General features: G+C 43.0%; 1 protein-coding gene and 1 long non-coding RNA gene across 2 annotated transcripts; one reads left to right on the forward strand and one right to left on the reverse strand.

The window, feature by feature from the left end:
* Positions 1-1,757: 1,757 nt before the first annotated feature.
* On the reverse strand, positions 1,758-3,997 carry LOC112844582 (protein NLRC3-like). Its single transcript, XM_025904208.1, has 2 exons — positions 3,761-3,997; positions 1,758-3,614 (listed from the first exon to the last, which is right to left on the reverse strand). Exons 1-2 carry the CDS (start codon positions 3,795-3,797, stop codon positions 1,816-1,818), a joined length of 1,836 nt encoding a protein of 611 aa, XP_025759993.1. The 5' UTR covers positions 3,798-3,997; the 3' UTR covers positions 1,758-1,815.
* Positions 3,998-8,350: 4,353 nt separating this feature from the next.
* Positions 8,351-12,455, forward strand: LOC112844684 (uncharacterized). Its single transcript, XR_003217413.1, has 2 exons — positions 8,351-8,942; positions 10,417-12,455. It is a non-coding gene; the product is annotated as an uncharacterized LOC112844684 (long non-coding RNA).
* The last annotated feature ends 1,092 nt before the right edge of the window (positions 12,456-13,547 follow it).

The following is a 13,547-nucleotide window of genomic DNA, read 5'->3' on the forward strand; positions in this document are numbered from 1 at the left end:
TTAACTTGACATCTCTATTTAGGTCACCTGTTTATACAATAATATAAATCACATTTCAATGACCATCTGTGAAAAAGTTAAAATCCTGACCTGAGAGTTTCCACTGCACACTGTGAACTCTTTAGTCCAGCAGACAGAAGCTTCACTCCTGAATCCTGCAGGTCAGAGTTACTCAGGTCCAGCTCTCTCAGACTAGAGGACTGGGAGCTGAGGACTGAGGACAGAGCTTCACAGCTTCTGTCTGAGAGGTTACAGCCACTCAGTCTGAAAAATAAAAGACAGTCTATGAAACAAATACTCATGTAGAGTTTGTTAATACATTTCAAAACATTAAATCTTGTCTTTATATTTTTAAAGGAAACATTAACATTCTAAGATACAACATCATATGGATGAACTTGGCTCAAATATATAAATTAATAATTCTAAAAACAAAATGTAATTTGATCTGACCTCAGAATATTCAGTTTACAGTTTAAACTTTGTAGGGTAGCAGACAGAAGCTTCACTCCTGAATCCTGCAGGTTTTTGATACTCAAGTCCAGCTTTGTCAGACTAGAGGACTGTGAGCTGAGAACTGAGGACAGAACTTCACAGTTTTCCTCTGAGAGTTCACAGATGTTAAGTCTGAATGTAAAAACATGAACAAAGATTGTTGTTAAAGTGTAATCAGGGTGCAAGAGCTTATTGTCTTGTGCTGAGCAGGTTAGTAAAACTTCACTTTAACGTAGAAATTAATATAAATGCTATGAAACAAGGATAACTGGATAAAGTTGACCTTTTGTCAGTTGGTATAAGCAAAAACAAACATCAAACATATAAACAAACAGAACTAAACAGAATACAAATTGATCTGACCTCAGAATATTCAGTTTGGCGTGTGGACTCTCCACTGCAGCAGACAGAAGCTTTACTGCTGACGCCTTCAGGCTGTTGGTACTCAGGTCCAGCTCTCTCAGACTACAGGACTGGGAGCTGACCACTGACAACAAATTTTCACAACCTTCCTCTGAGACGTTGCAGCTGCTCAATCTGAGAGAAAAAAGAAAGAAACAAAAAAACAAACAATATATATGATCAAATGAAATTTGTTTATATGTTAAACCTTTTTTTTTTCTTTTAAACCTATGAGACGTGACTGCTACCAATCCAGTGCCCACGATTGGTACCTTGATAGTACCTTGCTCAGGGGTACCACAGACAACCACTCTCACTCACACCTGCATGAAGTTTAGATCACCAGGTAACCTAACAGCATGTCTTTGGACGTTGGGAGGAAACTGTAGAGGACCCAGAGAGAATCCACTGTAATTCTGTGGGAAACACTTGTTATGACAGTTAGATATCTTACTGACAAGAAACAGGATCTGAGTGACAATTTCAGTTATGAACACCAAGTTTTTCCCTCCATACTGAATGAAAACAGCACAGTCGCAGCAGAGACTTAAAAAAAAAGGAGAGTCTGCACTGAAAGTGAGATAAAAAAACAAACTGCTGGAGTTGGAGACAAGAGAACAAGCTGAGGATAATAAACCTGTCAGAGGGGCTGAAGGATCAGAGCTCATGTTCTTATTGGCTGGGTCTGGATTTTACTTTGACAAGAGTTACAGACAAAAATGTCTCAGAAATACTGACACGTCCCACTGGACTGAATAAATATTTACTGAGCGACTGATGATCATTTAATTCACTATTTTTATGTTTTTTTTAACAGTTCTTTGAACTCAGAATTTCTGATTTACTTCCCATGATTTAAAGATTTTTATTGATTATAAGATTTTAAGCGATCATTTTAAGCGATGAGTTCATGTTTACTCACAGAGCTTTGTTGGAGGCTTTGACCACTGGCATCATTCTCAGAAGAGCCTCCTCTGAAGAAGAGTATTTCTTAAAGTCAAACTCATCCAGATCTTCTTCTGATGACAGTAACATGAAGGACAGAGCTGAGCACTGAGCAGGAGACAGTTTACCTGTGGAGAGACTTCCTGAACTCCTGTATTGTTGGATCTCCTCCACTAGAGAACGATCATTCAGTTCAATCAGACAGTGGAGCAGATTGATGCTTTTCTCTGCAGACAGAGTCCAACTGAGCCTGTTCTTGATATCCTGCACTGTTTCCTGATGGGTCTGTGAGCTACTTCCTGTCTGTGTCAGCAGACCTCGTAGGAGAGTCTGATTGGTCTGCACTGAAAGACCCAGGAGGAAGCGGAGGAACAAGTCCAGGTGTCCATTTGGACTCTGTAAGGCCTTGTTCACAGCACTCTGGTAGAAGTGTTTCTCTGCAGATTCTCTTGTTTCAGACTTCTGGGAGATTGTTTGTTGTTTTTCCATCAGATTGAGTCCAGAGTTGATGAAGGTCAGGTGGACATGAAGAGCAGCCAGAAACTCCTGAACACTCAGATGGATGAAGCAGAACACCTTGTCCTGGTACAGTCCTCTCTCCTCTTTAAAGATCTGTGTGAACACTCCTGAGTACACTGAGGCTGCTCTGATATCGATGCCACACTCTGTCAGGTCGGATTCATAGAAGATCAGGTTTCCTTTCTGCAGCTGATCAAAAGCCAGTTTTCCCAGAGACTTAATCATCTTCCTGCTCTTTTTATTCCAGTGTGGATCTGTGTCAGCTCCTCCATCATACTTGACCTTCTTCACTTTGGCCTGAACCACCAGGAAGTAGATGTACATCTCAGTCAGGGTCTTGGGCAGCTGTCCTCCTTCTCTGGTTTTCAGCACATCCTCTAGAACTGTAGCAGTGATCCAGCAGAAGACTGGGATGTGGCACATGATGTGGAGGCTTCGTGATGTCTTGATGTGGGAGATGATCCTGCTGGCCTGCTCCTCATCTCTGAATCTCTTCCTGAAGTACTCCTCCTTCTGTGGGTCAGTGAACCCTCTGACCTCTGTCACCATGCCAACACAGTCAGGAGGGATCTGATTGGCTGCTGCAGGTCGTGTGGTTATCCAGAGGCGAGCAGAGGGAAGCAGTTTCCCCCTGATGAGGTTTATCAGCAGCACATCCACTGAGGTGGACTCTCTAGGGTCAGTTAGGATTGTAGTTTTGTGGAAGTCCAGAGGAAGTCGACACTCATCCAGACCATCAAAGATGAACACAACCTGGAAGTCTTCAAAGCTGCAGATTCCTGCTTCTTTGGTTTCAGTAAAGAAGTGATGAACAAGTTCCACCAAGCTGAACTTTTCCTCTTTCAGCACATTCAGCTCTCTGAAAGTGAATGGAAATATGAACTGGATGTCCTGGTTGGCTTTGTCTTCAGCCCAGTCCAGGGTGTACTTCTGTGTTAAGACTGTTTTCCCAATGCCAGCCACTCCCTTTGTCAGCACTGTTCTGATTGGTTCATCTCGTTCACGTAAGTCTTTGAAGATGTCTTCTTTTCTGATTGTTGTTTCTGGTCTGTGTGGTTTCCTGGATGCTGTTTCAATCTGTCTGACCTCATGTTCACCATTGACCTCTGAAGTCCCCCCCTCTGTGATGTAGAGCTCTGTGTAGATCTGATTCAGAAGGGTTGGGTTTCCTGCCTTAGCGATCCCCTCAAACACACACTGGAACTTCTTCAGAGTAGATTTAAGTTTCCGATGACAAACAGCAGCTTGAAGTTCTGAATAATAATAATAAAAATACAACTTCAACAATCATATTTTTCAAAATGGTGATGACAATTTCTGACCCACTGAGAAATGACTGAACACACTGGTGTCATAAGTGTCTTATTTATCCAGCAGATCTTTAGATAAATCTTCTTACTGCTCTGCAGACGGTCAGCAAGCTCATCCTGCTTCATTCTCCTCAGGAAGTCCACTGTGATCTTCACAAATGGCTCTCTGCTGCTCCTCCTCCACTCATCATTCTCCCTCTGAAACTCCAAGCACTGGGGCTTATTTGGATTCAGAGCCTTCTGGATCTTCTTCAGCTCAGTCTTCACAAAAGTGATGATGTTGTTCTCCAGTAGCTGGAACAGAATACTTTATGAATGACGCACCACTCTGAACTTCAGTCTACGTAACATCTACTTCTTTATGATCAAGGGGCATATCATTCATGATCTTTTCACGAATTGTAAGTTTGACTTTATCTGATTAACTGAGACATCCTCCACAACTCCGCGATCCCAAAACATTGATTCTGTTCATATGAATGCAGTGATTTCAGTAAGAGAAACATTTCGATGTTCAGAGCTGCCTACCAGAAACTTGGAGATGTTATAGGTGATTGAATTGATCATAAAGACAACTGGTCTTAAACATACACCCTGTTTACGCATACAGATCAGTATTTAAGGTTTGACTCTCATCATCCACTGGAGCACAAACTGGGCATCATCAGGACGCTACAACACAGAAAAAACACCATCCCCACAGACACAGCAGCCAGGGAAGCAGAAGAGCATCACATCAAGAAGGCCCTGAGTAAATGTGAACGCTGGTTTGAGCGCGGAGTCCAGGAGGCCATGTTAGAGTGAATTGTTGAATGTTTGTCATTTTTTATGCTTACCATCCATTTCTACATTGTTTAACTGTGGGATGAAAGGAATTCCACAGACCCCTCCCCAGATTCTCGGGGTTCTGGATGAGGGGCTGTAATGTTTATTGCAGATACATCCTATCTGGAAGATCTACTTCCTTTGATGTAAGCTTCCTGCGTTTATGACCCTTTGGTCAGCAGGAGGTCTCTCACACACACACACACACACACACACACATTCCTACTTACATATAGAAATTCACACATATACATACAAAGCCTTGTCTTAGAACTATGTGGGCGTTACTTCTTGTGTGAACTGTCTCTCAATAAAAGGCAGCAGGAGGAGGTCATCGGGGGGGTCATTTTCGTGTGAGACACAGACGATACCTCCCTTGCAAGTGAAAACGATCGACCGCTGTTGCCTTGTTTTTCTTTCACGGGAATAAGTCTCTAGAATTTGCGGGGTCTGAGTTTAGACCCAACATTTATTTGGTCCTTCGAGAGCCGGAGCCTAACACATCGCATCCACCGCGAGGAGAGGGAGAGGACGCCACCGCGACGTCTGGGATGGCTGACGGAAAGCCCTAGTGCCTTGCTTGTCACTAGGCCGGAAAGTTTGCGTCTGAACTCCCCTCGGGATGGATGGCGATTGACGGGGTACAGAGACTCTTCCCATGAACGGAAACAACACGAACAGTAAGTACAGAAGGCCTTAGAGAGCAGCTATGTGACCCTGCGTTGAGTGCAGGCACGGGAGCGCTGGTCACGAGAGCGCACGTGGACCCAAAACAATAGAGAGCGGCTACGGGCTGTACGTTAAACGTGAGTCCGGGAGCGCGCTAGCCACGTGAGAGAGACGCAGGCTTCTCCGCCGTGTGGGGCGTGGAGACAACCTAGGTTTGGTAGCTCCGCCGTGAGGAGTGTTCGGAATCTCCGCCATTTGGGGCGTTGGAGAGTGTCCGACAGTTGAATTCTCCGCCATATGGGGCGTTTGAGAGTTTTCAACAGAGAGCGCTAGCTGTGCGTGTAGACGCAAGCGATAGGCCTATGTTGTGTGTGTGCGGGCCAGACGTGGTCTGCGTGAGTGTGGCTGATTGTTGTCTTGTGTGAGAATAAAATGTGTAAGTCTGCCTTAGAAGGGGATGTAAAATTTATGGAGAAATTTTCACCGGGCAGCACGCGGAATGTAGGTTGTTGGCGTAAGAAAAATGGATTTGAAGGGATATTAGTGGAAGTTCAGTGTAAAATGCTTGTAGAAAGAATAATTGTAAGTGAAGCAGGTAAAACAGGGAAAGTTAAGCGGAGGAAGGAAGTTGTGGCTGGAGCAGGCTCAAAAGAGAAGAGAAGCACAGAATGTTAAAAGAGCAATATTATAGGTAGTAGTTGTGAAACCTGAGGATGAATCCACAGCTCAATCCACTGCAACTACTCTAAAACAACACCGTAGAAAAGCATTAGAAAGAGCAAGAATGTTAGCAGAGAAGAGCGTGAGTGAGCAGAGGTGGCTGAGTATTAGGAGCAGCATTGAGTCCAAAACAGACTAGGCAGGAGAGGAGACAGAAAGGAAAGTAAGTGAACATAAACGTTGCAACCACATATCCATCTTTGACAACAGAAAAAAACCCCAAAACAAAACAAAAAAAACATGGTGTTTAAGTTTGTCTTGAAAGAGGATGAAATACACTGCAAAGTTTTTATTGGGCAGCACGTGGTGTGTGGATCGTTGAAGAATGAAGTGAAATTGTGCTCTAAGCAGAAGTGAGTGTGAGTGTGTCTGACGTCACGGTGTGTGTGAAAAGGTATCCAGCTGGGGCAGACGTGATTCTGCAGGTCACCTGCCCAGTGGACAAAAAGAAATAAAATAGTTGTGTGGATGGAAGATAGCACGAAGAGTGTTTGGTGTTTTTCAGCCTGAGACAGCTGTAATGCTACTTTCTGTTTTGGAGGAAAGGACAGTTTAAAAAAAAAAGACAGAGAGAGATGTGTGTTGTCTAAGCAGTGATGAGAATAATGAAAATGTGATGAGAGAGGAACACAACAAGATACAGAAAATGCATCAACCATACTAACCCTACATGCATACATAATAAATGATACTCATGAAGACCAGACAGCATCTAAGCATGAGATTCTGTTTGTCATCTTGTCCAAGTCACTGAAAATGATACATAAACTAGTGGACTAAATATTATAGGAGGACCGATGACTGCATTATAGAGGAAAACAGAATGCTGATGAGGGTCTTAAATGAGTGAGCTGAGTGAGCTGATTGTGAGTTGCTGGTGTGTGAAGAAGTTTTACCATGGCACACATTTGGTTACAAGAGAAGAAACTTATTATGTGATGAGACAACAGGGTTATGCTGTATGTTGTGTGTGGCTGATTGGATGAATGTTTGAGATTAAACTGGCTGTTGATTTGTCTTTTGTTACTAAGTTGAGCCTGCCAAATGGGTTGGTACGATTTATCCCCCTGGCATGAAGAACACGTGTCATGACTTAACAAGGTCTTTCTTTCCTTTGCTTTCCTTTATTTTCTTTCTTTCTTTTAATTTTGTTACTTTCATGGTGCACTGAAAGTTTCGTCTGATGATCTCTGTTTGAGCAGAGATGCACAATTAGAACAGAAGCGTTATACGACTCGTCGTCGAGAAAACTGTTGCAAAGTGAGTTTCTCCAAAAATTTAAATGGGCTCAGGAGAAAGCCACTTATTTGGGACAATCAGAAAACAAGTCCCTACCAAAAAGGATTCAGCGACGTAATCCAGTCTAAATTCTTTTTTTTTCTTCTTTTTTTTTTTGAAATGACGTCATTGCTGGCAGTAGAAACTTATTGCGTCACGAGAGGTTCTAACTGTCAGCAAATAAAAAATGAGTGGAAAAATTGACTGACTGACAAAAGCTGACAAGACTGACTGACTTAACACCATTGTGTGAAGTTAACCCCCACCTGACAAAGGTGTGGATGCATCTCTGTGTGTGTCTCTGTTGCAGGAACAGAAGGAGACCACAGGAGGAAACTTGGGTCACATGACTATGTGAACTCTGCAAATTTAACCTTTTAGTTTAAAATTTTCTGTGTCTGTGAATTCACCATGGGTGTGTCATTAACTACTTTGTGTTGCTCACAGAGATGACTGTGAGAAAGTGTGTATCCAACTGCGCAGCGCTAATATTTACATTTCTTTTTACAGCAGATGGTTAATCATGTGGTTTGATCACGTGATTTATAGTAGGACACATCTTAATGATGTTTTTCTACCACGGGATTACTGAGATTTTGTGTGAAGAAAACTGTAGTTACAGGCTATGTGTTAATGATGAAATTACACTGTAATGTTGGAGAAAATGTGAATGTTACAGGGGAGAAATTAATACAGTTTGAGACATACTGTGATGAGACCATTGTTACTTTTCTCACAGCAGAGTGTTAACTTTATGACCTTTTTACAGCAGAGTGTTAACTTTATGACCTTTTTACAGCATCTCTGGAATCTGGATGGCCGACGCCTGACCACCAGGATGAACCGTGTGTTAATGTTTGTTTTTCTTTAAGAGTGCTTGTAAAGGATTCAGCACAGACAGACAAGTGACAATTGAACAACTGTGCAGTGGTTACAGAATAGTTGAATATGGGGCTCATTAGCTGGCCACTATTGAGCTCACAGTGATAAAATGAGTGGAGTGACAAACTTAAGGAAAGTCACCGATTAAATTGTGGAATAAATTGGGATGATTCATAATTTGGGACAAATTATGATAATAATAGTGATTTAATGACTGGAGAAAACCTGCACATGATATTTGTCTTTTATGCTGAATACTTTATTGATCTTATGATCTATAGTCGGTTGAGAATGTGACGTTTAACAGATTTGTCTTCCAGGATATAGGCTCCAGGTGGAGCTGAGAGTTGAACAAGCTAAACATTTAATTGCTGACTGATGTTTTTATACAGGGTTACAGCTTGGAGTGAAGCTGCTCCAAGGGACAAACCCTGGAGATTGTTTTAGGGAGACTGTGCAACATTCTTGTACATGTCTCATTCGGGAGTTGACACATGGCGGAAGCCATGTGGCGAGAGGAGTGTCATTTTAATTTGCAGATGTCGTGAGATGCCATGACGAGAGAAGTGACTGAGAGGATCGTCCACAAGATGGAAGCTGAGGCCTGGAGAGAGTCTTCAGGAGGATCAGAGATCACCTTCAGCACCGAGAGCTGTGCTACTGGGCTTCCAGGAGATCGTCATGAGGAGACTCTGCACGGCAAAATCTTAAATGAGATAAAAGCGTTTCGACGTTGACATTGAGGAAGACAACTAAGGTGTACGACGTGCTCTGCCTTTAAAATCTTTAGCAGCGTTGGAACATGAGAACCTGAGGGAGCGTGCCAAGCTCCAAAAGTGACAGCGCAGAGGAGGTCCAGCGATGGACTTGTGGTTCTGTGAACAGCACAAATGCCAGGTGACTGTGAAATAACTAACAGCACTTTTTCCACAAGTGAAGCCAGTAACTTAGTATCCTAAAAGATTAGCTCTAGTTGCTTGTCTTTAATGTTACTGTTACTTTCACAACCATACATATTACCATAAGGTGATGCACAATTCTGAATCCGTCAAACCTTTTTGCCAACAAAAGAAGAGGGCACTTCTCATGAGTGTAGACAGCACGTAGAGAAGGAGTGTAAGCCGAGGGATGACTTAATAGATGGTTAGGGAAAGGTTTGGTTTGTTGATGGTTTGAGTTTTACAACAGTAGAGGGACAGACTAAAACAGGTTTTACTGTAGTAGACAGTGAGAAAGTTATTTGTGCAGGACAACTAGCATGTTTCATATTTGTTTAAGCAGCAGAGATAATAGCTTTAACGGAAGCATGTAAAGCTGCAGAGAAACAAAATGTGACAATATACACTGATAGCCAATATACATTTGCTACATTACATTTCTTTGTAGTGCAGTGGGTGAGACGAGGTGTGACAGCCTCTACAGGGAAACCTGTAGAACACGCCAAACTTTTGCAAAATCTGCTGGAGGCAGTGTTATTACCCAGTAGGATTGCTGGTTGCAAATGTGTAGCACACATGTGAGGGAAAGATCCAGTTGCATTAAGGAGTGCTTTTGCACATAAGATCGCGAAAGAGGCAACTTTAGGAGAACATGGTGTTAACGTTTTAGCAGTGCACCGCCAGCAGACGTTGGCTATTATGCGGGATGCACTGGCAGACATGTATAGCCACTCATCTACTGCAGGAAAGCAGTTGTGATTTACAGAAGGAGCGAGCTTGCAGGGTGGTGTTTGTTATCTGTGTGATAAACCAATACTGCCTTAGAAGTTGTATAAAAGTGTTGCTATTTTGCGCCATGGGCTTTGCCATGTCGCAACAGGAGGGAGATAATGAGTAGTTTATACTTTAAGATTAGATACCCTTTAAGATTAAATACCCTTAAAAAAAAAAAAAAAAAAAAAAAAAAAATTTTTGCAGGTCATGTATGATATGTTGCAACCATTTGGAACATGGGATTCCCGAGACCATTTATAGTGATAATGGTTCACATTTTGTAAATGAAGTGATTGGATTAATGGCACAACATCTAGGAATAACACTAAAACATCATTGTTTACATCACCCACAAAGTGCAGGGTTGGTAGAGAGAACTAATGGAACAGTAAAGCTAAGACTCAGGAAGTCAATGGAAAAGACACCAGGACATGGTTAGACTGTGTAGAATTAGTTAAGATGTACATGAGGATTACTCCAACAGAGAATGGTCTGACTCGTTGAGATTATATATGTTAGAGCATTTAGAGTTCTAGTCTTCTGTAGTGATGATAGATTTGCAGAAGAGAGAGCATATTAGTAGATTAGATGCTTAAAATGTTTAAAAGTAAAAAAGTCTTGAGAACAAATGATCTGCCAGATGATTCTGTTCTCCGCAGGAGCAGAGTCTGAAGTCTGGAGATTGGATGTTGATAAGGCCATGGAGAGGAAGTGCTGGTCCAGTCCACGGTGGGAAGGTCCATATCGGATGCTGCTGACGACGACCACAGCGGTGAAGTTGCTGGAAGGAACGCTTGGATACATCAAGCGCACTGCAAGAAGGTGACACACATCCAGGCCAGCTCGGGGTAAGTGGCAGGAAGACCGGGTACAAAGGGGGGGGAAAGCCTCCAGGGCCCCTCGTCTCAATCCGGTGAAGAAACCAACTGAGCCACAGGTACTCATCAGAATGGCTGGGAATGTGCTGTGCGCCTTCTTGTGCCTGTGGACCCTGAGTGGGATGACAGGAGCGCACTGGGACAGAGCAAACTACACCCAGCACCCGCATGGGGTTTTCAACAACTACTGGTGGCAGTTTGTGAACAACCGCTCACATAAAGAACGAGACCAATGGTTATGCTTGTGATGCCACTGGCTACACATTCTTCTGGACTGTGGCCATATAGCATCACTGAGAGCGAGACAGTTTGTTTGGTTGCCGTGGCAACACATCCAGGAGTAAACATACTTGGAACACTGCCAACTTTTCAACTTCTGAACCTGAATGGAAGGTTGATTCACCAGTAGCTGGGACGGTGAACTGCTCTGGTAAGACAGACCTGATAGTCTGACTCCAAGAATCTGACTCGCTGCAGGACATTGAACAGCTAAACGAACTGGAAACAGGCCAGTTACCTATGTGTATGAAGGGCAATGGATTAGTCCAAGTTGGAGATTTACCATGGAATTTGTACAACATCACCTATTCTTTGTGCTCTGCTAGAAGGATGCAAACAGAGAAGCCTTTTGTCTACATTTACATCATGAACACTTCTATAAGTTGGTTGAGGCTTTGAGCCAAGAAGATCAAAACAGCTTGATCCAATTTCCTTTACAAAGCTTTTTCTGTGGTGACAACAGGACAGGCGAAGTTGTAAATGCAGATAATTTACCAGTTGACTCTAACCCCCACTGCCTACAGTGAGAAGATCTCGGGGGATTGATAGGAGTCATAAAGAAGGGTGTTGACCAGGCTACAGCTTTGAAGTTAGCTGAGAGCCACATGGACAAAAGATAAAGTCAACTGATGTGTTTGAATGTCTATGTCTGTATACAGTTGGATTGTAGAGACATATGATTTTTGAGTATGTTGATTCTTCTTGTTTGACTGTTACATTCAGTTGTTTACTTGCAGGAATACATAATGAATCGCACGACAGGAGTAGATGCACCACAAGGCTGGATAACTTGGTGAATGTCTGGTCCTTGGTGGCATCTTCTTTTGAAAATATTAATTCCTGTTTTTTAGACTGTTGACATTGATTTGCTTATGTATAGGATGCATTTTACAGTTTATAATATCAATGCGAACTAAGATGATTTCTGATACATTTGTTAATTATGTACTTTTACAACAGTATGAATTGACTGACATGAATGACATGACAGAAGCCTGTGTATGAATGACGCCTGCGCTGAAATTGTCAAGCAAGAGGTGCATGGCTAACAATATACTACATAGGAATAATTTGGAGCATAAAAATCACAAAACAGGAGGGAATGTTAGAGTGAATTGTTGAATGTTTGTCATTTTTTATGCTTACCATCCATTTCTACATTGTTTAACTGTGGGATGAAAGGAATTCCACAGACCCCTCCCCAGATTCTCGGGGTTCTGGATGAGGGGCTGGAATGTTTATTGCAGATACATCCTATCTGGAAGATCTACTTCCTTTGATGTAAGCTTCCTGCGTTTACGACCCTTTGGTCAGCAGGAGGTCTCTCTCACACACACACACACACACACACACACACACACACACATTCCTACTTACATATAGAAATTCACACATATACATACAAAGCCTTGTCTTAGAACTATGTGGGCGTTACTTCTTGTGTGAACTGTCTCTCAATAAAAGGCAGCAGGAGGAGGTCATCGGGGGGGTCATTTTCGTGTGAGACACAGACGATACCTCCCTTGCAAGTGAAAACGATCGACCGCTGTTGCCTTGTTTTTCTTTCACGGGAATAAGTCTCTAGAATTAGCGGGGTCTGAGTTTAGACCCAACAGGCCATTTACATGAAAAGGGAAAGATCATCTTTGAATGGAGGAGGGGGCCTCAGGGTACATCTGTCACCATCTCACAAGGCTGTGATTGCAGCCATTCCCCAGCTCTCTGTGAATGGTGCTCAAGGTCTTTGAGCAACAGTCAATGGTCTTTGATCAGTGGTTGTTGATCAATGGTCGTGAGAATTTGGATAATTATGATGGAGGAACTGACCTCCCAGTCCACTGATCATTCAGTGCTGCTAGTTTCAGTCATTATGCAAATGTTCTGTTTATAAGGTTGGAAACCTGCAGTCAGCTGAGACTGAAGAAGTCACTTGGATGAGTGACGAAATGTTTCTCCCACTGAAAACGTCCAGATGAACAGTACTTACTTAGTACTTAGTTCCTCCTACGCTGGGCGGCGCATTGGGCAGCTAGTGATCTCCATCAATGTCGGTCAGCAGCGACTGCTTCAGCTTCGTCCCAGGCAATGTCGAGAATTCTCAGATCGTCTATGACTGTTCGATGCCATGTGGTCTTTGGTCAGCCTTGCTTTCGCTTGCCAGTGCGTGGACGCCATGTCATGGCAATCTTAGCTGGGTGATGAGGGGGTAGGCGTAAAATATGGCCCGCAAAGTGGAAGCGCCTTTCTGCAACAACATCGGCTAATGGGCGGGTGCCTGCTCTTCGTAGGACCTCCTCATTTGTTATTCGGTCCCGGTAGGAAATTCTCAGGATTCGCCGCAGGCCACGTTGTTGAAGCACGTTCAGGTGTTGAATAAGTGCACTTGTTAAGCGCCAGGTTTCACTAGCGTAAAGTGCAGTAGGGAAGACGATAGAGTTCAGTAGTTTGATCTTGACCCTAACATTCAGGGAGGTCGAGTTCCAAATAGGTTGGAGACATCGCAGGACACCAACTGCGTTCCCTACTCTGGCGTAGACATCCCGATCAGAGACCCCGGCATTTGAGATGATGCTGCCAAGATATGTAAAATTCTCCACCTATTCAGCACGTTGTTGGTTGATCATGACAGGAAT

Source organism: Oreochromis niloticus, linkage group LG3 (genome assembly GCF_001858045.2).
Source record: "Oreochromis niloticus isolate F11D_XX linkage group LG3, O_niloticus_UMD_NMBU, whole genome shotgun sequence".
In the NCBI taxonomy this organism is placed as follows: Eukaryota; Metazoa; Chordata; class Actinopteri; order Cichliformes; family Cichlidae; genus Oreochromis; species Oreochromis niloticus.

Bases quoted from the DNA above. Each gene is read 5' to 3' on its own strand.
- LOC112844582 (XM_025904208.1), bottom strand. From the start codon at position 3,797: ATGAAGCAGGATGAGCTTGCTGACCGTCTGCAGAGCA. The intron at 3,615-3,760 runs GTAAGAAGATTT...ATTATTATTCAG, and splicing joins TGCTGACCGTCTGCAGAGCA to AACTTCAAGCTGCTGTTTGT.